Source organism: Nothobranchius furzeri, chromosome 12 (genome assembly GCF_043380555.1).
Source record: "Nothobranchius furzeri strain GRZ-AD chromosome 12, NfurGRZ-RIMD1, whole genome shotgun sequence".
NCBI classification, from domain to species: Eukaryota; Metazoa; Chordata; class Actinopteri; order Cyprinodontiformes; family Nothobranchiidae; genus Nothobranchius; species Nothobranchius furzeri.
Genome location: NC_091752.1, coordinates 57,043,676 through 57,071,202, shown reverse-complemented (window position 1 = coordinate 57,071,202; position 27,527 = coordinate 57,043,676). Strand labels below are relative to the sequence as shown.

Genomic DNA, 27,527 nt, shown 5'->3' with positions numbered 1-27,527 from the left:
GTCTAGGTATTTCTGTTGCTCCTATTTAGAGGCAATGGGTGCATGGATGAATAAATGAATGAGAGGATTAGAAAGTAGAAAGAGTATCTCTGTTGCTTTGCCTCAGAAATTTGCAACATAAGTTGTACTTTTGCCCCACATTTTATGTGCGGTTGCAGCCTTACCAACCAATTCCATGGATTCTGTGCTGCAGGCTAAAACACAACGAGTAAGGAAGCACTAAATGAAATCTTTCTCAGGTGTTCATACAGTGCAATAATGACTGAAGCTAGGAGAAATACGGATGAAAAGGGAGGAGGAATTTTATTTCTTAGCAGTGCATCAAGCAGTGAAACACTACAGAGACCACTATTGGCCAGCACCGACTTAAATTAGACACCATAGTGAATTATTTACCTGTGAATCAGAATGCAGCTGTAATTGTTATAGGTCATAATCCACCTGTGGCTGTAAGGATAAGGTAGGAAGGCACACCTGCTGTTGACCTTTATTAGCCTGGTTGGTTTTAAGCCAAAAATGTTTAATCTCCATGGATGAGTTTATTAGAGCTTCACAGTTAACAAAAAAAAAATCGCATTATCTTATTAAACACTAGAAGAAAAGCCAGAAGCTGAAAATATAAATCTCTTTATTACTTTTTTCACTGCTAACAACCCGAATAAGTCCAGACACAACCCACCTTTGTTATGTGTGCTTCCCAAAAGGTTTCAGCTAAATAACAAGCATTAGGGAATAAAAACCTACACACACACACACACACACACACACACACACACACACACACACACACACACACACACACACACACACACACACACACACACACACACACACACACACACACACACACACACACAGGAAGCTTTCTGAGTCTACTGGACAGGAGATTTTAATGTCTTAGGACGTTAGTTTTTCCTGCCGGGACAGAGTTCATTAGCACCTCCATGTTGGACATTCAGTCTCTTTATGCTGCAGGACAAATTACACCAAGCAAACAACCCCGTCCACATCTGCGACGGCGCTCACATGTGCACGCCGAGAGGCTCCCAGATGTTTATACAGACAATCTTGTGATCAACAGAAACTGTCTGATAACTAAATATGCAATCAATCAATTGTAGAAAGACTCGGGGGAAACAGAGATACGCTGACAGAAAACAAACAGCATGCCCGCTGTCCTCTTCCACAGTCAACTTAACCCTCCTTTTATCTTCTCTCATCCATCACATCTGTCTCTTCATCACTTTTATTATCTCTCTTTGTCTTGCTCCTCAAACACTTCTCTCTCAACATCTTTCCTCCATCCCTTAGCCTTCCCCCCGCAGCCTCCACTCCATCCATCCTCCTCCCCTTTTTCTCAGTGCCTCTCTCTCCTCCCCTTTCCTCCTCCTCCTGCCGTGCTCTGGACTCACTTCCCATTCCCCCCCAGCATGCACACTCCTCCCCTCACCTCTTCTACCTTCACATTCACCTCTCCATGCCTCCCTCTCTCCGCTCTTTTCATCACCTTCCTCTCCATCACCTACTAACACACATCATTTCTCGTCTCTCCCCGTTGTGTCGTCTCTCCCTCCTCCATCTTTCGCACTCAGCCTTGCTTGCCTTGAGTGCGCACACATGCTCAGGTTGATTGGCATACAAGGACAGACCACCCTCTCGCTCCAACCGGCTATGGTTTGATCGTGTGGCCAGACTTCTTGACACTGAGCTCAGCTGAGGAAGAGGATAAGTAAGGAACCATGGAGCCCAGTCACGTCTTCCCAGTTTTCCCTCCTAATGGGAGCAGCTGGAGCCCGGGGCAGGATCCCTCCGAGGTCGTCCAGGGATGCCCTCTTGGACCTCTGCCTGTCATCTACTACAGTGTCCTGCTCTGTCTGGGCCTGCCAGGTAGGAGATGTAGTTCTGCATGCAGGACTCATTCTGTGTCAGTTTGCACACAAGTGTGTTAGAACCCGCTGCGCTAGGCTGCATTTTGATTTGCGGTGCATTTGTTAGCTAGACTATGTCTTTTGCTTTGCTGCTCCTGATTGTCAAGCCCGAACCCTGTGGATTTGTCATCTGACCTTGTGGCTGTCACTTCTGCATGCATCCATACTTTGTGTGCATTTGTCTCTGCTTGTGTCTGGCTCTAAATGTCTACCCTAAAAGAAGACACCTGCTTCCAAATATGTGGAGAATAAGCACCGGAACACTTTCATTCCAGCATTAACGTGTGCAGATCCATGAAAAAGTTTTATGAATAACAACTGTGGCATGACCTCTAGGACAGGTGTGTGGCATTTTCTTCGATGACGCTATCACGCCTGTCTTCACAACTGAACTATTAGTCCATTCACAGTCACAGTCAGACCCGTTTACTGCCTCTGCCCCACTGTGTGATCTACGAGCACTGGCCCGGTCTCACACAGGGAGGCAAAGCGGCATGTGTGTGTAAGTGCATGTGTGTGTGTGTGTGTGTGTGTGTGTGTGTGTGTGTGTGTGTATGTGTGTGTGCAGCTGAAAGACACAGACAGAAAACCTGGAGGTCAAATGAATGGAGAAATCTCTTGATGCTTATTCAGAGATTGAGCTTCAGATGCTGAAACCCCAATGGGCATTCCTGATGTAGAAGAGTAAAATTTCATCACAAAAAAACCTAAATGCTGATTTATTACAATGTACTGAGATATTTCACCTGAAATAAACTCGATTTGTGCCTTTAGTCATTGTGAATTGAATTTGATTGTCTCTTTTCGCCTTAGTCTTGGATCAGAATGCGTTGTCCTTGATAAAGATTGATAGTGAGACGCTATCAACAATGTAAGCTGTTTAGGGTTCAAAAAACAAATCTGCGATGCAAAGTGAAGCTCGTTGTGTGCCAAGACTGCAGCCGCTCTTCAGATTTGCTGTCTTGTAAAAGCAAAAGTCTTTCTTTCCAATCAAATCTTGCTCTAATTATTTGTCCTGGACAGCAAGAAACAATTTACCCCGCTGGTGTTTCTTTGACTCTGCTGCTGCTGAGCTGCCTTCCCAAATGGGATTGAGGCTATTTGTTTAATCACTGAGCAAACAAAACCTGAGAGTTTGAGAAAATCTTACAACAGCTGAGAGCTGATGCTTTGCAGCAGCGACGTGTCCCATCATTATGACACAGCTTGTTCCGATCAAGCTGAATCATGAATGTTTCATGGGAGCGGCGTGCATGAGGAGAAGTGGCGTGACCTACAGACTCACACGTATTAAAAACTCCTGACCAATAGGAACCCATCGTTTGGATTTTTGGAAGGAGACTCATCAGTTAGCAGCAACAGGGTGATCTCTTTGAAGCATTGACTCTTTGACCTGCACGCTGCAGGCAGATGTGGGTCACATCAAGAGCTCAGATTTAAGGATGTAGTAAGAAGGTGATGAGAGAAGGGCTTTAAGGATGTCAAGTGGTGGCCAAAAGATGAAATGCTGCAGAATTGGATTAATAGGCTAGACTGAAGAAAGGAAAGGGCAGAGAGAAGAAGCAAGAGGATAAAGGAAGGAGATTTGAGCATTAATAGGGAGAAGGAGACTAACAACAGCAAAGTCTGGGCCTCCGGTGGGAGAGCACAGGCGAGAGAGCTGAAACTAATTGCCACATTTTTAATTAATTGCTAACCCGAGTTTGCTGTTTCTATCTCTGCTCACTTGAGACAACACAGACATGTGCAGGCAGAAGTTCACCTCGGTCTTTGACATGCTGGGATTAGCTCTTCTGAAAGTACACGACGTCCCAAAGCGCTCGGCTCTAAAACACAATCTGTACATTGGGAAGCTGTTTTGTTAACAAACTTTGTTTTATTAAAGTTCTAACATTTTTCATCTAACACAACAACCCCCCACCTTTACCCACCCTGCTACACAGGATCAAACACAAAAAGACAAAAAAATAAATGGTGCCAAAGCGACACTAAATGAAAACACGAAGATTGCTCCCCAAAAGTAATAAAAGAAAGAATCACGAAAAGCTATCCAAAAGTACACTGTCAAAATATAACATAAAATTTCCCCATCAAGCCCTTTAATCTGCACCTAATTTTTCTAAATGAATGTGTGTCATAATTTCATTGACCCAGTGATCGTAAGCTGGCTGGTGGGAGTCCTACCATTCGGACAATACAAGTCTCCTAGCCAACAAGCAGCAGAAGGTAATCGTGTCCAACTGGTTTGTCTCCAAAGCAGCCTCCACCACAACCACTCCAAGCAGAGCGGCCAAAGGATCTGGGTGCACTGTGGTCCCACAAACCTTGAAAAGTGCTTCAAAAATAGACCGCCAGTATTTCAGTAGTTTCGAGCAGGTCTAGAACATATGAAGGAATGTTGCACATGACCGTCTGCAACATCCCAAGTCTGGCTTGATTTTAGATGGAACGTCACCCCTCTGGTGGGAAAACAGTCGGAGTTGGTGTGTGAGGTGTGCTCTGGCTCCAGAACCGGTTTCCCCGAGAGGGATTGGACTTTCTTCCACTCTGGTGCTGCTTCCACTGAGTGGTGCCAAGAAGGGGTGGGTATACTTGTTGCCCCTAGATTGGTGCCTGTGGCCGCAGTGTTGTCAGTGCCTATCGAGGCGGCAACCCAAATCCTGCTAGTGGACACCGGCGGTTAGGGATACTATCTCAAGCTCTTTTTGGCCTGTGGGACTCCAGAGGCAGCTGCTAGGTACCGGCAGGCCAAGCGACCCTAACCATGGACAAGACAGTTTTGAAGAGATTCTGGTCCACCATCTGGAGAAGGAGGAGAAAGCAGTGCCCTACCAACGCTGTTTACAGTCGGGACGGTGTGCTGCTGACCTTGACTCAGGATGCAGAGTCTGGGGATTTTGGGTTGGGCTCTCCAACCCAAAGGAAGACCCAGGACACGCTGGAAGGACTATGTTTCTTGGCTGGCCAGGGAATGCTTTGGGACTCCCCTTGGAGGAACTGGCCCAAGTGGCTGGGGAGAGGGAAGTTTGGGCCCCTCTGCTTAGGCTGATGATCCCAGAAAAGCTGATGAAAATGGTGTGATGGATGGACATGTTCGACTCCTCTACCATCTTGGCTCCGCCCCCTCCTGGGAAGCTGTTAGCTGATTAGCAACGTGTGACAAAAGCAATGCAGGTGAATCAGTTTGAAAGTTTCATGAAGGTTTAACCTGCACAAACACACTCACACCTTTTATAAAGAAGGCCTGAAACACATCTACAGATGTCTGCATTTAAATAATTTGCAAAAGGTGTGAACACCAGTAAAATGTGTTCTCTGCTCTGAGGATTATATAAATCCTCTAGCAATTAATAAATAACAAGTTTTAAAGTTTGTTCTGTGAACCATCAGAGACTGCACATTCACACAAAAACACTGTCTCTGTGATGATTCACATACTTACGGATGAACTAATTAAATTTGCTGTGCATAGAATTAGAAACAAAAATATAAGGGAATAATGACTTTCGTCTTCAGTTTGATGTATGCCTTAGCATAACAGCATTGAGTAATAAATGAATTATCTGAAAAAAGGAGGATAGCTGAGAGAGCCATTGTTAAAAAATAGGTCCCTCCTGGGACACCTTGGCTCTTTGATCTCCTTTCTCCTGATGAAAAATTGAAAGACACATAGAGACTGGTTGGACACGTTACCACAGATGATAAAAGGAAATCAGAAACAAAATGTGTGGTTTTGACCCCAAAATGTTTTTAATCTTGTTTTAATAATAATCTAAATCACAACGAGGAGCAGCCTCCAGATGTTGAGACCATTTGAAGGTCAGAAAAATGTTGGATCCCAGAACTTTTTTATGCATCTACCTCGTTTTACTGTCAAATTTAATTTTTCTTCCAGCCAGAAATAAACCTAATCATCACTCACACAAGAAGAGGAAATAAAATAATAACAATCAGCATCACTTAATTAAGTTATCATTCCACCAAAAAGACCAACACTGCCCAGTATCTAGCTCATGCTTTAGTTGCAGCTTGGGTGGATGCAGGATTCAGACTGGTGTAAGTTGAACAATGTCTCCTCCCACATCCACTTATCCACCCATTCAAGGGGAAAAGGTCGGGAATGCTCGGCTTTAACAACCACTTCTTCTTCCATGCTGCAGCATAGGCCAAGTGTCAGCTTCTACTTAATGAAGAGATGGGCTCCATCGATTTTCTGTTTGAACTATTGATCTGTCAATCCGCACAAACCGAGTGGCATCTTTGGTGGGATGGTGTCTTGTTAACAGATATTTTCACTCTGAAGCTGACTTTAAGGTTAGCCAGTTCAGACTGGATGAAACGGATATTGGATTGAGGAAAGAGTACGACTTAAGGAGGACTGCTAAAATTTTGTGGTTTTCTTTTTTTAGGAAGGACAGAACAGGAAGAAGATGGTGGAGGTAAGTCAGAGAGGGCACAGGAAGAGTAAAGAGAGGAGTGAGCTGTCGTTTGAGGCAAGAAATCAAAGTTGTGCAGTGACAGAGCTGACTTTGACCAGCTGACAACAATGCTGTTTCCAACACAACTCACTGAATCCTGTGTCTTTGTTTAATAATAGTTTCAGGCTGAGGATAATTACCAAGCTGATCTGAGTTCACTTTTCTCATCTTTTATTATTTTATTTTCCTACAAACTTTAAATTTCTGTCTTTTGTCTCACTTTAAATTATTGTAGTTTTTATTTTCTTTTGTAGTCGAATCAACAAAAACAGAATCCATGGATGCAGCTGAGAAGTTGAAGCTGGAGGAAAGAGACCACCCTCTATTGGCTGGATCCCGCATTGCTTAAGCTCCACCTCATCAATGTCAACTAATGGGCTTTTTCCTGACTAAAAATTAAAAATACAATAATGAGCTTTTCTTTATGTACTGGAAATTGTTGATTCATCCCTTCATGCTGGAAAGCGCTCCTTTCGGTGACTCCCTCGTTCTGCTGGGGGACTTTAACGCTCACGTGGGCAATGGCAGTGAGACCTGGAGAGGCGTGGTTGGGAGGAACGGCTCCCCTGATCTGAATTTCAGTAGTGTTTTGTTATTGGACTTCTGTGCTCCTCATGTATTGTCCATATTGAACATCATGTTCAGACATAAAGGTGTTCATATGTGCTCTTGGCACCAGGATACCTTAGGCCGCAGCTCGATAATCGACTTTGTTGTTTCATCTGATCTGCGGCCGCATGTCTTGGACACTCGGGTGAAGAGAGGGGCGGAGCTGTCAACTGACCACTACCTGGTGGTGAGTTGGCTCCGATGGTGGGGGAGGATGCCAGTCAGACCTGGCAGACCCAAACGTATTGTGAGGGTCAGCTGGGAATGTCTGGCAGAGTCTCCTATCAGAAGGAGCTTCAACTCCCACCTCCGACAAAACTACCAAAATGTCCCAGAGGAGGCGGGGGACATTGAGTCCAAATGGGCCCTGTTCCGTGCGCCCATTGTTAAGACGGCCGACCGGAGCTGTGGCCGTAGGGTTGTCGGTGCCTGTCATGACGGCAACCCCCGAACCCGCTGGTAGAAACCGGCAGTTAGGGATGCTGTCAAGCTGAAGAAAGAGTCCTATCAGGTCATTTTGGCCTGTGGAACTCCAGAGGCAGCTGATAGGTACCGGCAGTCCAAGCGGAATACGGCTCGGGTGGTTGCGGAGGCAAAAACCCGGGCATGGAAGGAGTTCGGTGAGACCATGGAGCAAGACTTGCATATGGCTTTGAGGAGATTCTGGTCCACCATCCGGCGCCTCAAGAGGGGAAAGCAGTGCACTGCCAACACTATTTATAGTGGGGACGGTGTGCTGCGGACCTCTACTCAGGATGTCAGTGGGCAGAATACTTTGAAGACCTCCTCAATCCCACCGACACATCTTCCAGTGAGGAAGCAGAGTATGGGGACTTTGAGTTGGGCTCTCCAATCTCTGGAGCAGAGGTCACTGAAGAGGTCAAAAAGCTCCTCTGTGGCAAGGCTCCTGTGGTGGATGACATCCGCCCAGAGTCATCAATTGACTTTAGCACAACTGTGACAGTCCAGCGCTGTTCGAGCAGATGTTTTAGTGTGTCTCCTTCATAGTGGACTGCAACAGTGGGTATCTTAATGAATTTGTAGAGACCCACAAACTCCAAAGAAGTCTTCTATTGCTCCCTCGCTTGACATTGCATTTATCGCTACTAGATGGAGCTGATGATTGAAACAATGGGCATAGGGTATCTCTCTGGCAAGCCTGTCCTGCAGTATCTTCTGAACCCCACCATGCTTCCCAGCCATAACAGATGCTCCGTCATACACCTGACTCAGAATTTTAGATGTATTTAAACCAACTCTGCGCAGCTCTGTGATTATAGTGTTTGCTATAGTTTTGGCATCTCCCACATCTGCAGTAGCAATAGTTAGTAAACGCTCCCTAACGCCTGAATCTTCTGCTACAAAGTGGATCACGATGGAAATATTTTCACAGCCTGTGGGGTCACATTTTGTGGAATTGTTTGCAGTATTTTCTCAAGCTCTGGGTCTTTTCTCACAGAACACTCAAACAATGACAAAAACAGGCCACAGCTTGCGTCACCTTGAGAGTCAAATGCTTCTACGCTCCCTCTGAGAGGCAATCGGTTTATTGCCAGGAACTGTAACATGTCGATAATGGCACCAACGTAGTACCGATTTCTGGCTAGTTGGCCCTCATTCACAAGGGTAGAAATCTCCTGTCCTGAATCAACCCTCTTCACTCTCTCACCACTTTGTCACATTTTCCATGTGCTCTTTACACTCTTGACGCTTGCATAAACATCTCTCTGCTGAGTGTTTGTTTCCAGTCACAATAGTCAGTTTTTGTGAACACAGACAGTCCCAAACTTTCGACATGGAAAACAAAATGCAGCGTCATTCTTAACACTGTATTCTAACCACTCTCTATGGTTGTTAGACTGGCCTGCCAGACTCGTCCTCTGTTTAATCCTGCACGGAGAATGAGTCTGGTAACTCACAGGCAGAGAGGCTCTTGAGGGGCGGGACTAGGAAGCTCAAAAATGACCAATCAGAAAAAAGAAGGAAATCCCGACAGTACTAGACGACGTGGTAGATTTCTAGTTGTAGTAAAAAAAAAAAAAAGCTTCTGGCAACGGCGCAAACATTTTTTTTTTAGAAGAAATGCTTTTAGCGTTTCTACTTGTGGTTTTAAAAACATCTGACTCATTTAGAACAGAGGAAAGAGCTGCAGCGAACTCTGCCGCTGTCTTCGTTGTTTATGAGAAACTGAGCATCGCTGTGTGTGACGTCCGCGATTTAGCTGTAGTAAAAATGGAGTCTGGCAACAGTGCAAACATCTTTGTTTTGAAAAAAGGCTTCTAGCGCATCTACTTGATGTGGTGTTAAAGACATGTTCAAATCATTTAGAACAAAGGAAAGAGCCGCAGCGAACTCCCCTTCAGTCGCCATGTTTATGACAAACTCGGCGTTGTGGTGTGTGATGTACGATACTCAGCGCTGATTGGCTCGATTAGAATTCTCACGGGGTGGGGTTATTTGAATAGGAGAGTTTCCAGACTCTTTCTCTGTGCAGAATTAAACAGAGGAGGAGTCTGGCAGTCCAGTCTATATGGTTGTACCACAGGGCAACAAATGAGCATTTCTGACCCTTGAAAAGGCGAGAGGGAAACTTCTTCAAAATGATCTGGGCGGGCTTGTCCTCACCTAAATCATCCGAAGAACCACTGTGATCATGACCTTAGGTTTGGGAGAGCCCGCTACAGCTGGGATTGGCGCTAAAATCTGCATGCTCCGGCTCCACTGGGGAAACTTGTGCCTCAGTGTTGCTACAGCTAGTTAGCTTCGGCTGCTCTCCAACCTTCTTTTCTGCTGCGGAAAAATGACTCTCCTGCTCAGCTGTCGCTCGTGCAGTTTTAGTTTTACCTTGTGGTGGTGATCGGAAGAATTTCCTTATATCCATCGTTTGAGTCGTGATATCCGTTTCCTAAAGTAAACAGACGTTGGCGCGTTACTTGCGGCACCACACATGCGTCACGTGACACAGGCCGAGACATATCTTAAAATATTATTTAGTATTTTAAATTTTATTGGTTTCCCTTAGCTGCATGGACGTAATTTTGGGGGGGACAGGGGGGACATGTCCCCCCACTTTTTCCAAAGTCAAGTTTTGACTCCTGCACACTTTTTACCATCTAAAAACAACATTACGCTATATTAAATTGACAATGGTTGAGCTCTAGGGCCAAGTGGAAAACAACTGTTTTTGTTGAAGCCTGTTTTCCATTAGAACATACTGTAAAGATACCCCCCCCGTGCCCCCCCCCCCCCACTTCTGAAGTGAAAATTACGTCCATGCTTAGCTGACTATGAATTAATACAATCTGTGACTCCTCCCCCCAAAAAAATTCAACTGAAAAAATAACATTACCACTCTGATAGCCAATGGGGGGGGGGGGGGGGGGGGGTGGAGGGGGGGGGATGCTATACCCTTTTCTATACCCTTAGTTCTATACCCTTAGGGGGATTTTGGATGGTGTGTGGGAATTAGTCCAACCAATCTACATGTGTTTTGTGGATTTTGAAAACGCGTTTGATGGTGTCCCTCGGGGGGCCCTGTGGGCAGTACTCCGGGAGTATGGGGTACCAGGCTCTCTGATACGGGCTGTTAGGTCCCTGTATGACTGGTGTCAGAGCTTGGTCCGCATTGCCGGCAGTAAGTCGAACTCGTTCCCAGTGAGAGTTGGACTCCGCCAAGGCTGCCCTTTGTCACCGATTCTGTTCATAACTTGTATGGACAGGATTTCTAGGCGCAGCCAATGTGCTGACGGCATCTGTTTTGGTGGCCTGAGGATTGGGTCTCTGCTTTTTGCAGATGATGTGGTCCTGTTGGCTTCATCAGAACATGATTTTCAGCTTTCGCTGGAGCGATTCACAGCCGAGTTTGGGTCTGGGATGAGAATCGGCTCCTCTAAATCTGAGACCGTGGTCATGATTCTAAAAAGGGTAGAATAACCTCTCTGGGTCAGGGACGAGGTCCTGCCTCAAGTGGAGGAGTTGAAGTGTCTCGGGGTCCTGTTCACGAGTGAGGGAAAGCTGGAGTGCAAGGTTGATAGGTGGATTGGTGCTGCATCTGATGCAGGTGTAGTACTTTACTTTACTTTACTTTAATTTTTATTTCATTCAAAATTTATAAAATAACACAAGCAAATCAGTACATAAACATATTGAAAAAAACATTTTAATGAAAAGGAGCAGATAGAAGAAAAATCTTTATAATTTCTGCCCCTTTTTACAAAAGAAAATTAACCGTAAAACATACACTATATAACCTCAGTCTCTTTCTAATTTTTATATATAATCATTGACATTTTAGTTTACCTTTTCATAATTACTTAATACAATTGATTTTGTACATTTTTTAAATATAGCAAGTGAGTTTGATTCTTTAATTTCTCTGTTAAGGACATTCCATAATCTTACATCATTTACAGAAATATTACATTCCTTCATTTTGGTTTTGAATTTAGGTTTTTTAAAGACATCAGTCCCTTTGAACATGTATCCACTTACTCTCTTATGAACCATTTTCTGAATATTATTTGGTAAATTACTCGTATTCGCTCTGTACATTACAGCATTTTCCACTCCACTCTTCCAAGTCAGGAAATGTCAGTATTTTATATCTAATGAATAATGGATTAGAGTGATCTCTATAGTTTCTGTTATTAATGATCCTCAGTGCTCTTTTTTCTACATTTATAAAAAAAATCGTTTAATTCATTAGAAATTTCTTCAACTTTATAAATGTCTTTATTGTCCTTAACAACGCAGTTTGAAGTCTTGATTTTGTATTATTTGTTACTCCCCATGTAGCCTTAGTTTGATCTTTATTCTTATTCAATAGCTCACCATAGTACTCTTTTTTCTGTTTCCTAATTATTGTTACTAATTTATTTTTATATTTTTTATATCTATCTTCGGCTTCCTTTATTTGTAACTTTAAGAATCTCATATACAGATTATTTTCTTTTTGCACATGCATTTTTGATCCCTTTAGTTATCCATGGTTGGTGACCCCATTTACCTGTTATTTTAATTAATTCACAATTATTGTTGAAAGATTTCAGCAGTATTTTCATGAAGGATGTATATGCAGTGTTCACATCATTGACATAGACTTCCTCCCAGTTCTGCTTTATTTAGGGCCTCCAGGGCTTTAACTGATTTATTTCTTTTATAATTAATAAAATTATGTTTTTATGATATTATTATTATTATTGTGATATTTAGACCCTACAAAAATGCGTAAATGATCACTAATATCTGTCATCAATATACCAGTTTTAATAAGATCCTCCTTTCTATTAGTGAATATATTATCTATTATTATTGCACTTTGGGTTGTGATCCTGGAAGGTTTGTTTATCAAAGGAACCAAACCTAAACTATATATCAAATCGAAAAATCACTTGATGTTCTCTGTCCAGCAGGATGTTCCAAGTTAATGTTGAAGTCCCCACACATGAACAAGGTTTTGTTTTTAATGTAATCCACTAACTCGCTTATTTTATCCAGGGGTGGGGAACCCTGGTCCATCGAGGGCCACTATCCAGCATATTTTAGTTTCAACCCTGCTTCAACTCACCTGATTTCAATCAGCAGATGATTAACAGGTTTCTGCAGAGCCTGATGAGCTGCTGAACAGGTGAATCAACCACTGAATCAGAAGTGTTGGAGCAAAGACATGCAGGATACCGACCCTCGAGAACCAGGGTTCCCCACGCCTGATTTTATCTGTAAATGTCCTGATGCAAGAACCGGGTGCTCAGTATACACAACTGATTATTATATTTTTGGATGTGTCATTGCCAATTTCCACTGTTACCATTTCCATAACATTATCTTCCATCCTAGTCATTTTCTCATCTACTTTACATTTTAAATCATTGTTTATGTACAGGACAACACCACCACCTCTTTTATTTATTCTATTTACAAAATAAAATTCATAACCCTCCATTTGTACTTCAGCCATCATTTCATCATTAAGCCAAGTCTCAGTAATGGCAATGACTTTGAATTTGCTTTTAAATTTATCTAAATAATCCTTTATTGTTGACATCTTGGAAAGTAAACTTCTACTGTTTATGTGGATGATTGATAATGAGTCCTTGTTAATTAACTCACTATTTAGTTGATCTTCTCCATAATAATTCCTTTTTATTTTTAAATCAAATAAACTTTCATCTGTTTTACTGTCAAGTTCATATATTTTCTCATCAGAATCCTTTTCTTCTTTTTGAAGTCATTTGCTTCCGTAGTTAAGCTGATTCCAGTTTCCATTATTTAGTCAGTGCTACACACAGAATAAATCATCTTTTACTCTGAAACACTTCCGGATCTTTCAACTCTTTGATCATTTTTGCATTTAGACCTTCTTGCTCTCTGATCCATACAACACCATTTCTTGTCCATTTGGCTGTGATTTAGAAGAAGAAGAAGAAAATATCATTTCTATAGCGCCTCTCAAGACAAAAATCACGAGGCGCTTCACAAAGACAAAAAAAATGTAAAAATATAAAAAAATATTTAGAAATTTTTTTAAAATATATTTAAAATGAGCAAAAATAGGCATTTGAGATTTAAAAGAAAAAGTGTTAAGAAAGAGAGAGAGTGAATAGGAAAGAGGGAAATCAGTGGATCCTGAGGAAGGTGGAATAGGTGTTGAGAGCAGAATAAAGAGAGAGGGGTTGAAGAAGGTCATACACAAGCCAGCCTGAACAAGTGAGTCTTCAGCTGCATTTTAAAGGAGACCACTGAGTCCACTGATCTCAGGCTCAGGGGGAGAGAGTTGCAGAGTCTGGGGGCCACAGCAGCAAATGATCTGTCACCTTTGGTCTTTAGCCTGGTGCGCTGCACAACCAGTAGGCTTTGGTCACTGGACCTCAGGGACCTGCTGGGGGTGTAGGGACTAAGAAGATCACCAATGTAAGATGGTGCTTGTCCATGTAAGGCCCTATAGACCAGAACCAGGATCTTGAAATGAACCCTGAAGTTCACTGGCAGCAAGTGAAGCTGGAGGAGAAGCCGGGTGATGTGGGTGTGTTTGGAGGACTTGGTCAGAAGCCGAGCACAGGCATTCTGAACCACCTGTAGACGGTTCAGGGAGGTTCTGCTCAGACACGTGAAAAGAGAGTTACAGTAGTCTAAGCATGAGGAGATGAAGGAGTGGATAACTGTCTCAAGTTCAGAACGGGACAGAATGGGACTCAGCTTAGCAATGTTCCTGAGATGGAAGAAGGAAGAGTGAACAAGAGAACAGACATGAGTATCCAGAGTGAGAGCTGGGTCAAAGGTCACGCCAAGATTCCTGACAGAAGGTTTGGTGTGGGAAGCAAGCTGACCAAGAGAGTCTCTGACTTTGGGAACCAGCTTGTCTGGGGCACAGATGAGGGTCTCAGTCTTATCTTCATTCAGCTGAAGAAAGCTCCCAGCCATCCAGGTTTTGATAGAGTCTAAGCAGGTGTGCAACAGCTGCAGCTTAGACATCTCATGGGGCTTAAAGGAGATGTACAGTTGGATGTCATCTGCATAAAGATGGTAGGAGATTCCTTTGAAGGAGCTCAGGATGTGCTGAAGAGGAAGCAGATAGAGGAGGAAGAGCAGAGGCCCCAGCACAGAACCTTGTGGGACATCATGGGTATGAGAGGTGGTGGAGGACCTAAACTTGGAGACGGCCACAGAAAAGGAGCACTCAGAGAGATAAGAGGAGAACCACTCCAGAGCAGATCCTGATAGCCCTACCCAGTCTCTCAGCCTCTCCAGTAGCAGGTGATGGTCAACAGTGTCAATGGCTGCAGTCAGGTCCAACAGGACCAGAACAGAACAGTCCCCTGCATCACTGTGAGTCAGAAGGTCATTAGAGACCCTAAGAAGAGCTGTTTCAGTAGAATGAGCTCTACAAAAACCTGACTGTAAGCTATCATAGATTTTATGTTCATCAAGAGCAGCTGTGAGTTGTTTAGCCACAACCTTTTCCAAGATCTTGGAGATGAACGGAAGTTTAGAGATGGGTCTGAAGCTGCTATGGAGAGAGGGGTCGAGACTCGTTTTTTTAAGAAGCGGGTGGATTACAGCGTTCTTAAAGAAAGCAGGGACCTGACCAGAGACCAGAGAAGCATTAATAATAGAGAGCACGCTGGGACCGATGGACTGAAAAGCACTTTTAAACAAAGATGAGGGTAAGATGTCGTGAGGGCATGCAGAGGTTAACTAGTTTGGTTAACTCAGACAAAGAAACAGGAGCAAAGCTATCTAGGATGAAGGGCCTGGTTGGAGTCGGGAGAGGCGGCGATAAGGCTGAAGGAGAGATGCTAGATCTAACCTTATTGACTTTGTCCACAAAGAAAGAGAGAAAGTTCTCACAGTCTGTAACAGAGTGGATGGAGGCTGTAGGAGTGGCAGGAGACACGATGCTGCTGATGGTGTTAAACAGCACCTTGGGGTTCCCTTTGCTCTGGGACACCAGGTTGGAGAAATAGGAAACCCTAGCGTCTCTGACTGCAGAGTTATGGGATGACAGAAGATCTTTTAGGTGCAGCAGATGGACGTGGAGATGGGTTTTCTTCCACAAACGCTCAGTTTTTCTGCATTGGTGCTTCAGGCTGTCATGAAACCAGGGAGTAGGGTTCACTGCAGGAACTGATCTGGTTCTGACAGGACAGATGTTGTCCAGAATGGAGAGGCAGTGCTCGTTAAACTGAGAAGTTAAGGAATCTGGGTCGTTATCAGAAGAACAGGGTGGATCAAAAGCAGCAGAAAAATTTCTAGGTGTGCTCTCATTAAGAAAACGAGAACTAACCATACGGCGAGCAGGAGGTGGGGACGCAGAAACTGACAAGTTAAAGAAAATGCAATGGTGATCAGAAATAATAATAATAATAATACATTTTATTTCAAAGCGCCTTTCAGGACACCCAAGGTCACTTTACACAAAACACGTAATAAAATACAATAAAACAATAATAAATATAAACATCTTCAGGACAAACACTGTCAGCATTTAGACTCAGGGTAAAAACAAGGTCCAGAGTGTAGCCCCTGGTGTGTCTGGGGCCAGAAACATGCTGGGTAAAGCTGAAGGAGTCCATAAGGCTGGAGAAATTCATGGCAAAGAGATCGGAGGGATCATCAACATGGATGTTAAAGTCACCAAAAATCACCAGTCTGGACAGCTTCACAGTGGAGGATAGAAAGTTACTAAACTCCTGAAGGAAAGAACTGTTTGGACCAGGTGGACGATAGACCACAGCACAGTAGAACGGGTCCTTACGCCCGACTTTAATCAGCTGCAGTTCAAAGGAAGCAAAGTGACCAGAGGTTGTAGAGCTACGTGGAAGATGGTCTCTGAAAACAACAGCTAGGCCTCCACCACGACCAGAACCCCAGGGCTGGCTAAGAAAAGAATAACCACTCAGGCAAAGTTCAATCAGAGCAGAATAATCAGATGTTTGCTGCCAAACTTCAGTCAGAAACAGAAAATCCAGGTTTTTAGAGAGAATTAGATCATTGAGCAGGGAAGACTTATTGTTAACAGAGCGGGTATTTAATAGAGCCATGCTGAGTGAGGAGGATGAATCAGAAACTACAGAAACAGCTGGAGTTATTGGACATAAATTAGCAGGGTTAGATCCACGGTGTTTATAAAAACCACTCAGGAGGAGAAACCACTGAGGAATGAGGATAAACCGACCTTAAAAAACTTGCGCGGATGAATCGCATCCCAACGCGGCCTGGCGGGAATGCGGAAGTGGCGCTCAGGTCACCAAACAAAGGATAAGAAGCTAGAAGATCGCGCCGATTTTTACTAGATAAACCACTCTTTAAGAGAAGTCTTATTCTCACCTGGATTCCTGCTCGTTTACCTCTTTTCCTCTGACGTTTTCCCGGGACCGGACAAACATAGCCGGAGGCGGGCAGCTCGGGAATGTCAATTGGTTCCGGGCCAGTGCGCCACTCAGGTAAACTAACAGGATGGTACGTCCTCGGTGCATCTTGGGCGATCGTGAAGGAACGGAAGGACAAAAGAGTCTGGCGATCATAGGAGATGGTAGCAGGGACACTACTGAAGAGTATCGCAGACAGGAGCAAGGTGGAAAAGAGGAGGTTAGTGGAGAAAAGTTTGAAAAAGTGGCCGGTGACTGCAGCTAAGCCAAGCACAGGCGCCATCTTGTTGCCGACCGGAAGCGGAAGAATTTATTCCTGTTTTCTTATCATTCTTGCTATTGTTTCATTCTTTTTCATCAGATGTTCATTTATGTACACATTTGTACCTTTCAGGGGTTTTGCATGCCTTGACAACTCATTTCTGTGCTTCCTTCTGGTAAATTGTACTATGATGAGTGGTTTCAATTTGTCTGCCTTTCTTGGAAGGGAAATGACAGACTGATATTGCATCACTTTGGATGTTAATGTTCTAACTGTGCAAGAAGCTCAACACTTGTTGTTCTAGTGACCGGAGTTCCGATATGTCAAGGTGAAGAGAGAGCTGAGTCAGAAGGCAAAGCTCTCGGTTTACCGGTCGATCTACGTTCCTACCCTCATCTATGGTCACGAGTTTTGAGTAGTGACAGAAAGAACGAGCTCGCGGATACAAGCGGGCAAAAAGAGTTTTCTCCGCAGAGTGGCTGGGCTCTCCCTTAAAGATAGGGTGAGAAGCTCGGCCATCCGGGAGGGGCTTGGAGTAGACCCTCTGCTCTTCCACATCGAGAGGAGCCAGTTGAGGTGGCTCGGGCATCTGGTCAGGAGGCCTACTAGAAGCCTCCCTGGAGAGGTTTTCTGGGCACGTCCAACCTGGAGAAGGCCTAAAGGTAGACCCAGGACACGGTGGAGGGACTATGTCTCTCACCTGTCCAGGGAATGCCTTGGGATTCCCCCGAAGAGCTGGCCCAAGTGGCTGGGGAGAGGGAAGTCTGGGCCTCTCGACTTAGGCTGCTGCCCCCGTGACCCGACTCCAGATAAGCGGAAGAAAAAGGATGGATGGATAGTTTGTTGTTGTATTCTGATGAAGTTTTTTAGTTTTAACCTGTTCCTTTTCTCAATTGGTGCTTTTGTCCTTCAGTATAAGTTCAGCTTCTTTTCATTGCCTACTGCTAATTATCCTTCTTTTGTTCCATTCAAGATCGTTGTTCCTGCTTGGTTGGTCTCTGTGCTATCAGGACTGTGTGTGTTTTTAAAAAGTCTTTACCAAAGTTATTTTTGTCACTTTACCTGCCATCGCTAGTATCAGTTTGGGTTCTTCACAATGAACTGTGATGCTGCAGTCTGTCTGGGAAATGAATTGCTGTGGAGCTGGATTTTTATCGGTATCATCATCTGCACAGAGAGCCTTCTCCTCATCCTAATATTCCCATTAAACCTAAATATCCTGTTTTATCACATCTCTTTTCACAAGCCCCATTAACAGCCAGTCTACATTTCAAAAGTTTTAAAAAAGAGCATTTTTCGCTTTGTTCCATTTGTATCTTAGTAAAAAATAGCTAATAAATCAATTTTGTAAAGACCAAATGCATGTTTCTTCACTGAATGTCTGCCCCTGGTTATTGCTCTGGAGAATAAAAGATCACCCTGCTTTATGTTTAGTTTGACACTTAGAAGAAGACAAAGGGGGAATGATTGCCATCAGGAACAAAGTGCCTGTGACCTTTGAAGAAAGCTTTGATATTCACCTCCTCTTCATTTCTCCTCCTGACCGCTCTCTGCTGTATTTCTCTATCTGTCTTGTTCAGGCTTTCTCTCATAATCCTTCCCTTCATTTTCTCCTCATCATCTCTTTTTTTAAACTTTGTGACCGTCACATGACCACTTTACTTCTTCATTATTCTTATTTCTACCTCCTATTAACCTCCGGATTAACTGTCAAAACATGAGCCCTCAGCTCCCAACTCACTTCAATTCCGGAAATGTATTTCTTTCTGTTTTTTGTTCAGTCTGTTTCAAATTAGGCTTGTGAGAAAATCTGATTTGGCAACCCTGTGCAGCGCCTTGTCGACCACCCGTCTGAACATGTGCCTGCAACGGTGGGATGAGTCAGCCTCGTTACACACCTCAGGGAGCATGCTCTGCCTTCTCCTTTCGCCACTAAACAACGTCAATGGCCTTAGCCCATCTTATATTAGAGAAGCAGCAGGAGACAGGAGACACAAAAGCACTCTCACCCACCCATCTCACTGGGGTGTGACCTTTGGTGACCGGTTGGAGGTAACAAATTGTAGGTAGCCCAGAGCTCAAGAGGGGAAAGAGCCAGATTTCAGGTGGAGGTCGTAGACGCGGACAGGTTCCAATCTATGTCACTCACTCCGGCTCCTTCAAGAACGAGCCAGCTCCGATCGGATCTGAGCCATTCTGTTTGTGACCGATGCTTCACTAGTGGCTGTCAGAATGCCTGAAATTGCTGTGCTTCATTCAACCACATTGTAGTAATGCACCACTTTATATGCCCAGTGACAGCAATGACATTGTACTGAGGGTAAACGTTATTAATTACATTACTCCGTTGCTGTATATATATATATATATATATATATATACATATATATATATATATATATATATATATATATATATATATATATATATATATATATATATACATATATTCCCATAACCCTCCACAAGTCCTAAGAAGTCAGCTCAATGACATGAACAAGACCTGGGCAATAAACAGCAACACCCTGCCAGTAATCAGATATCCTGCAGAAATAATAAGCTGGTCAAAGGAAGAAATACGGACCACAGACGTTGAGACACGGAAGCTCCTAACCATGCATGGAGGGTTCCATCCCAAATCCAGCACCCTGAGAGTGTACACTAGCCGTAAGGCATGAGGCCCAGGACTAGTGAGTGTGATAGCCGCTGTCCAGGATGAAACATCTAAGATCCATAAGTACATCAAGGACAAGGCCCCAACAGATGACATGTTCGGTTAATGTCTCAAACACTGGCGAACAGAGGAGGAGATGTTGGAAATACCATCGTGGGAGGACAAACCCTTACATGGATTGTACCACCGACAGATAACTGAAGTGGCTGACATCAAGAAATCCTTCCAATGGCTAGAAAGAGCTGGTCTGAAGGACAGCACAGGGGCACTCATCATGGCTGTACAGGAACAGGCCCTGAACACCAGAGCAACAGAAGCCAAGATCTACCACACCAGACAAGACCCAAGTGTAGGCTTTGCAGAGAGGCCCCTGAGACTATCCACCACATTACTGCAGGGTGTAAGATGCTGGCAGGGAAAGCATACATGGAACGTCACAACCAAGGCTGGTATCATGTACAGAAACATCTGTGCAGAGTAAGGACTGGAAGTCCGAAGGTCAAAGTGGAAAACACCCCCTAAGGTGGTTGAGAACAAGAGAGCCAAGCTCCTGTGGCACTTCCAGATCCAGACTGACAAAATGGTGATGGCGAACCAACCAGACATTGTGGTGGTGGACAAACAACAGAGGACAGCCATTGTTGTTGATGTGGCAGCATCAAGTGATGGCATCATCAGAAAAAAGGAACACTAGAAATGAGACATACCAGGTCCTCAAAGAAGAACTTCAGAAAGCCTGAGAGTGAAGTCATCGGGGCAGTAACCCCCAAACTGGAGGAATGGCTAAAGCAGATCCCAGGAAAGACATCAGATATCCAGAAAAGTGCAGGTCTAGGAACATCTGCACAGAACCCTCAAACTCTCAGGCCTCTGGTAGGGCACCTGAGTTTGGAAGTATGAGACCACCCGCGGAGGGTAAGATGGGAATTTTTTGTTAATGTTTATGTATTTAGCAGAATTGGGGCGTTGCTAATGATCTGCTTGCTAAGCTGAGTCCCATTCTGTCCCGCTCTGAACTTGAGACTGTTCTCCACACCTTCATCTCCTCACGCTTAGACTACTGTAACTCTCTTTTCTCGTGTCCGAGCAGAACCTCCCTGAGCCGTCTACAGGTGGTTCAGAATGCCTGTGCTCGGCTTCTGACCAAGTCCTCCAAACACACCCACATCACCCCGCTTCTACTCCAGCTTCACTGGCTGCCGGTCAACTTCAGGGTTCATTTCAAGATCCTGGTTCTGGTCTATAGGGCCTTACATGGACAAGCACCATCTTACATTGGTGATCTTCTTAGTCCATACACCCCCAGCAGGTCCCTGAGGTCCAGTGATCAAAGCCTACTGGTTGTGCAGCACCAGGCTAAAGACCAAAGGTGACAGATCATCTGCTGCTGTGGCCCCCAGACTCTGGAACTCTCTCCCCCTGAGCCTGAGATCAGTGGACTCAGTGGTCTCCTTTAAAAAGCAGCTGAAGACTCACTTGTTCAGGCTGGCTTTTGTGTGACCTTCTTCACCTCTCTCTCCTTATTCTGCTCTCCCCACCTATTCCACCTTTCTCAGGATCCACTGATTTCCCTCTTTCCTGTTCACTCTCTCTCTTTCTTAACTTTTTTAATCAATCACAATTGTCTATTTTTTGCTAATTTCAAATATATTTTTAACCATTTTCTAAATGCTTTTTTATATGTTTACATTTTTTGCTTTTGTGAAGCGCCTCGTGATTTTTATCTTGAGAGGCGCTATAGAAATGATACTTTCTTCTTCTTGTGTGTTCAGATTCCAATGTGTGTGTGTGTGTGTGTGTGTGTGTGTGTGTGTGTGTGTGTGTGTGTGTGTGTGTGTGTGTGTGTGTGTGTGTGTGTGTGTGTGTGTGTGTTTGATGTCTTGCAGGCAGATCTTTAGTCATTATCTGGAGCCAGCTTTGTAATTTGCTCACTTGTTAGCGGCTGGGCTGTGAAGTGTGATGTCTCGGACTCCAAGCTGTCATATTTAATCCAGTCCCAGTTCTATTATTGCAGAGAGACACGATCACACATGCAGCATTTACAGTGATGGATGGCTAACTACTTTAATGTCTCTGAGGCTGCATCACAATGTCAGAAAGCTTCTTGTTTGCAGTGACAGACTCAACATGTCTCTGTGCTGCACCAACAGGTTGCTGATTGGCCTCAGAAAAACACAGTTGTCAGCTAGTGTTGAAAATGTTTGTGTACATTGCAGCTGTACGTTCAAAAGTTCCTTTTTGTATTTTCCTTTCAGTTATTTATTGCCCTGAAACACCGTCGTGGTGTGTGAGGGATTGGATCATCAACTTCACTTCCTGACCCAAAAGCTTCAACATGGCGGGAGTTTTAACCTGAACGGTTTGGATTCAGGTTTGACAAATGAAAGATGGAGGCGCTTTGTCCCTCTATTCGTGTCATTGGTTTTAACTTATACAAGAATTTTTACATTAAATATCTGTGACAATGCAGATGGGTTGAGCCAGTTTAATGTTGCTGCCTGTTATAATTTTTCTTTTTTAATGAAAAGGTGGGTGTTTTTCAAGGGTATTTAACTCCCCCATGAAACAAAGCCAGAATAAATAAATAGCAAAAGATAGATAGCATCATTAATGAGAAGCATCACGATGCATACTGGGTCAGAGGCTGACAAAGAGAGGCAGACAGGGAGCGATGGGCTGTCCTTGTGCTTTGTTCCAGGAGCTAAATTGCTGGCGGCAGGATGGCAGACAGTAGAGCCAAGGCTGTGATGCTGCATGTTGCCCTCATGTATTTGTTGTGACTTTACTCTTGATTAGAGATAACAATTTGGCCAAAGGGAGAGACAGGTGCTGCTGGAATTACACAGCAGGTGTCAATGTAGAAGAAAGAAAGGGGAGTGAAAACGATGAAAGGATTATTGTTAAGGTAACTATGTTTTCTCTTCTTTCTTTTGGCCTGTGTATTGTATCCACTTTGCATGCTCTTCAACTGTTGAAGCTTTCTATCCAATTTACAATCTTTTGACCTTTTATGTTATTCCGTTTCTTTTTATTTGGTGCATGTGTTTGCACCTGCACTACATCTTTTGTCTGCAGCACAACTGTTGCTGTGAACTGCTTTTATATTGCCGCCTTGTTTACTGCTGGCTGTTTCAATCACCAGACTCCACTAACATTCGATCTCTCTGTTTCCCTCCCTCCCTGTTCCCATTTCTCTTCTCTTTTTACCACACTTCCCCATCATTCTCCCATTTCCTCTGCCCATCTACATTTCAATCCCCTTCCCACATCCTTCTGTCTTCTAGCCAACATTATGACGGTGGTTATCCTGTCCCAGCTGGTGCTGCGTCGTCAGAAGTCCTCCTATAACTATCTCCTGGCCCTGGCCGCCGCCGACATTCTTGTGCTGCTCCTCATAGTTTTTGTTGATTTCATCCTGGAGGATTTTATTTTGGCATCACCGCTGCCACCATCGTTAAACAGCATCGTACAGGTTCTGGAGTTCTCCTCCATTCACACCTCCATTTGGATAACAGTGCCTCTCACCATTGATCGCTATGTCGCTGTTTGTCACCCACTTCGTTACCACACGGTCTCCTACCCAGCTCGAACCCGAAGGGTGATATTTGCTGTGTACGCTGGCTGCTTGCTCTCTGCAGCTCCTTATTACTGGTGGCCTGACATATATGGCGACAAAGGAGGTGGGGAAGATAGCGACAGAAGAACAGTGGCCCAGCATGTCCTAGTGTGGGCGCATTGTGCAACCATCTACCTCCTCCCCTGCACTGTTTTCTTCTCCCTTAATGCTATCATTGTCCAGAAACTCCGCAAGCGTCGCAACTGCTTCAGACTGCGTGGATACTCAACAGGGAAGACCACCGCCATTCTCCTAGCCATCACCTCAGTTTTTGCAGTTTTGTGGGCCCCGCGCACCCTCATGATCCTCTACCACTTCTACTCACCTCCACCTGCCTCACAGAGCGCTGGCCGTCTGCTCCACATGCTCACAGATATGGCAAACATGCTTGCATTGCTCAACACTGGCGTCAACTTCTTCCTCTACTGTTTCATCAGCAAGCGTTTCAGGGGCATGGCAGCCAATGTGCTGCGAGCTCTGGTCCACTGTAGGAAGCAGCCGCCACAATTTTATGCCAGCCACAATTTCTCCATCACAAGCAGCCCCTGGATCTCCCCAGCCAACTCCCACTGCATCAAGATGCTGGTGTACCAGTATGATAAAAATGGAAAGCCTATCTGCATCTCTTCTTGAGTCTACAGTCACCACCAGCAGCTCTAGCCCTCAGTCTTTGGGAGCACATTCGAGCTTTGTCCCTGAGGTGACTAGCATTGCTTGTATGGGACTCGTTAGGGCTTGGAAAATGTCAACACGCCCAGAGAGCACAAGTGACAGTTTATCCAGCTGTCAGCGATTATAAAGTGGTGGGCTTACAGGAAGCAACAGTAAGATGCATGGCAGAAAATGACAAAACCTCTCATGTTCAATAACAGTTTTCATAAAGCAGCCAACCGCATCAAATAGATGCTGATTGTTCCCTCAATGCAAAAAGAAGAGTTCTGTTGCGGGTGATGGATGGAGCATACCACCATCATCCACCCGAGATTATGAGCCACTGTCTCTATCATATAAACCGACAAACAACAAGCTGACCTTGGTGAAGCATTAAGTAGTTTAGCCATAGATGATCCCCGTGATGAAGAGCTTTGAACATCTGTGTTTGTCCGTAGGGACACATTTGCAGAGAGCAGAGATCCAGTCTGATCCAGTCTGACCACTTCTCATGCACAGCCACCGATAATGCGTCTTCTGCCCACAGTCGAAATTGTCTCTAATAAATTAAGAACCTCTATCAGTTCCAGTTTAATATGCAGAGGCGTCTCAAAGGCTCTCATAAAACGAACTCTGTGACTTTCCTCATGTGTGCTCAGCTCTTCTAGAGTAGCTGAGTCCAAGGTCAGAATGGAGAACCAAACAAACTCATCTCGTTTTACAGATTCTGGTAGGATCTCTGCTAATTGTAGACAAAGTTTCTGTTCATGGTAGACTTGACTGTTATCGTACCTTTGCAAAAATCCAAGACAAAAAAAAAGGCTGGAGTTGGTGTAGCTCTGAGGCGTCACTAGACTAGTAATCACGTTCCCAATATTAGATTGAGGAAATTTCTGATGTAGAAGATTGTCCTCTATTAACTATTAATGGTACTTGATGACTTGCTGTTAGACATTATTAAGATGAATATAATGAATGTTAACTAAAGATGGCTTTAAACCTTTAGCTTTCTATGACCAGGAAACAGGGAGATGCTGATATACAATGCGATAATACTAAATATGATACGATAAAGAATAAAACTATACAATATGTTTTAAACAATATATGAAATTCATTTTGACATCGGCATACCTTAATAAAATATCCACAAAAAATAGCAATCTTCCTCAAAATTCCCCAACCAGATATAGCACACATTTGTTATTTTTAAGCAATATCCAAAATGATAAGAAAGAAAATTAAAATAAGTGTTTTTCTTCCCTTTGGTTTGTTTACCTTGATCCAAATGGTTTCGTCTTTTCTTGTTTGCATCATTGAATTTGGTTTCAGGGCCACAGTAACACATTTCAGCTCTACTCATTCCTCTGATGGCCGCTGGCATTTCTGTAACATTTTACACCAAAACACAGTCCGATACGTCGAGCCGGTGTCACCGCTGCTCGGTGAAAAAAACAAAAATGAAATCACACTGGGGCATGTCTCACCCTGCCACAGAACACGCTGAGATCAATGCACATTCGTTCTGTAGACACCATGGGGCATTAGCAGGGTTCATCCATCCAGAGGGATTTAAGCTGCACTAAAGGGCAGATTTATGCTAAAACCTGTCTGGAGAAATCAGACACATCTGGCTTTTTTTTTTTTTTCCACTTTTTGAGACATTAAAAATGAGAAGTGTGTCTGTCTTACCTGACAAGGAGGTGTGCTACAAACTTTTGTCTGATACTCAGATGTCAGAGATAATCTGGTGTTTGTCTTTAACCACAACAACAATCGCAGATAAATAGAATGCAGCTAAAATTGGTGAATTTATTATCTTTACCGCTAGAATATAAAGATTCTGAAACAGTCTTTCTGGAAAGCGGAATAGAACAGCGTACCATTATTATTTGAAGGTTCCCTTCAAAATGTGATTTCACAATTGACTGAGAAAGTCATTTGAATACAAGCCGTTGTTGTTGAAATGAAGTTCTGCGGAAGATTCATGAGCAAATAATTTATTAGCTAGATGGATCTTTGTATGACCTCAGTTGTTGTTTGATGATGGTAGAAATCTGCATTTACAGCTTTTTAGTCTGCCTGGCCAGAACTAATCCATCGTGTTCTTACTGGTGTTGTTCAAAAAGCTATTTGCAACGTGTAAGATGTGGATTGTTCACAGCTTCTCCACAAAACGCCACGTAAAAATATCTTAAATATGTCCTAAATATTCCTGTTTGTCTAGAACAGATTTATAGACTTGAAGAGGTTGTAGAAAATGAAATCTAGCTGAACTATGAAGAAAACCTCATATTTCTTTATAGTTAAAAACATGTGCTGGAGAATGGGAATTTATTTATTTATTTATTATACTTTTGTATATTAAGAATAAATGCACCAATATTTATACTTTTGTGCCATCTCTGTTATCAAGGTAAACTGGTGAAGTATAATATTAATAATAATAATAATAATAATAATAATAATAATAATTATTATTATTATTATTATTATTATTATTATTATTATTATTTAGTATGTGAAATTATTGGGACCACTTTTGGCCATGTATGAGTTTTGGTTGTAAAAATCTAAATTAATTAAAAAGGAGAAACTGAATGTGCATAATATGTGAAAACACCCACCACAACTTTGAAAATTAAAATAATAAAATCCAGTCAAGTGTGTTGTAAAAATGCATACAATGTGATTCTTTAATGTACAGGTAGAAGCTCAGATATGAAACTAGAAATAATTTAGAAGTGTTGAATATCTGAACAGTCGTTCACACTAACAGCGTCTCCATTTTTCATTTGTGTTGAAACTAAAAGTTGAACCTCTCAGCAGCACATTAACCATGTTATTGCCAAAAGTCACAAAACAGCAGTAGCTCAGGAGGTAGAGCGGGTTGTCCCGTAATCTGAGGGGTGGATCCCGGCTCCCAGTGGAGAATTCTGCTGTTGTGTCCTTGGGCAAGACACTTAACCCACCTTGCCTGCTGGTGGTGGTCGGAGGGACTGATGGCGCCTGCAGCCTCGCCTCTGTCAGTGCTCCCCAGGGCAGCTGTGGCTACATAGTAGCTCATCACCATCAGTGTGTGAATGTGTGTGTGAATGGATGAATGATACACTGTAGTGTAAAGCGCTTTGGAGTCCTCTGACTAAGAAAGGCGCCAAACATGCAGGTCATTTATCATTGTATCATTTAAAATACAAAAAAAAAAGTGCAAATGTTGAAAATGTATTTAATTGCAACTCAAAGAAAATGTAATTATAGATCCCACCTGTTACTAACCTAGATGTGGGGATTTCCTTTGCTGTGAATACTCACTGCAGCCACCTGATACTTCAATCTACCACACTTTACCGGCTCCGTCGCTCTCCACTTCTGTTTCTTTGTTCCACACAAATTGATTCTCTCCAGAAACCCAAACTGAATGAGGGATTGGCGATTGCCATCTG

General features: G+C 43.5%; 1 protein-coding gene across 1 annotated transcript; it reads left to right on the top strand.

Annotated features, from left to right (window-relative positions):
- Positions 1-1,393: 1,393 nt before the first annotated feature.
- gpr139 (G protein-coupled receptor 139) lies at positions 1,394-27,527 on the top strand. Its single transcript, XM_015945618.3, has 2 exons — positions 1,394-1,887; positions 23,102-27,527. Exons 1-2 carry the CDS (start codon positions 1,740-1,742, stop codon positions 24,064-24,066), a joined length of 1,113 nt encoding a protein of 370 aa, XP_015801104.1. The 5' UTR covers positions 1,394-1,739; the 3' UTR covers positions 24,067-27,527.

What these genes read in the sequence shown, in the direction of transcription:
- gpr139 (XM_015945618.3), top strand. Translation starts at nt 1,740, where the DNA reads ATGGAGCCCAGTCACGTCTTCCCAGTTTTCCCTCCTAATGGGAGCAGC. An exon ending in GCTCTGTCTGGGCCTGCCAG is followed by an intron (nt 1,888 to 23,101) that starts GTAGGAGATGTA and finishes TCTGTCTTCTAG; the next exon opens with CCAACATTATGACGGTGGTT.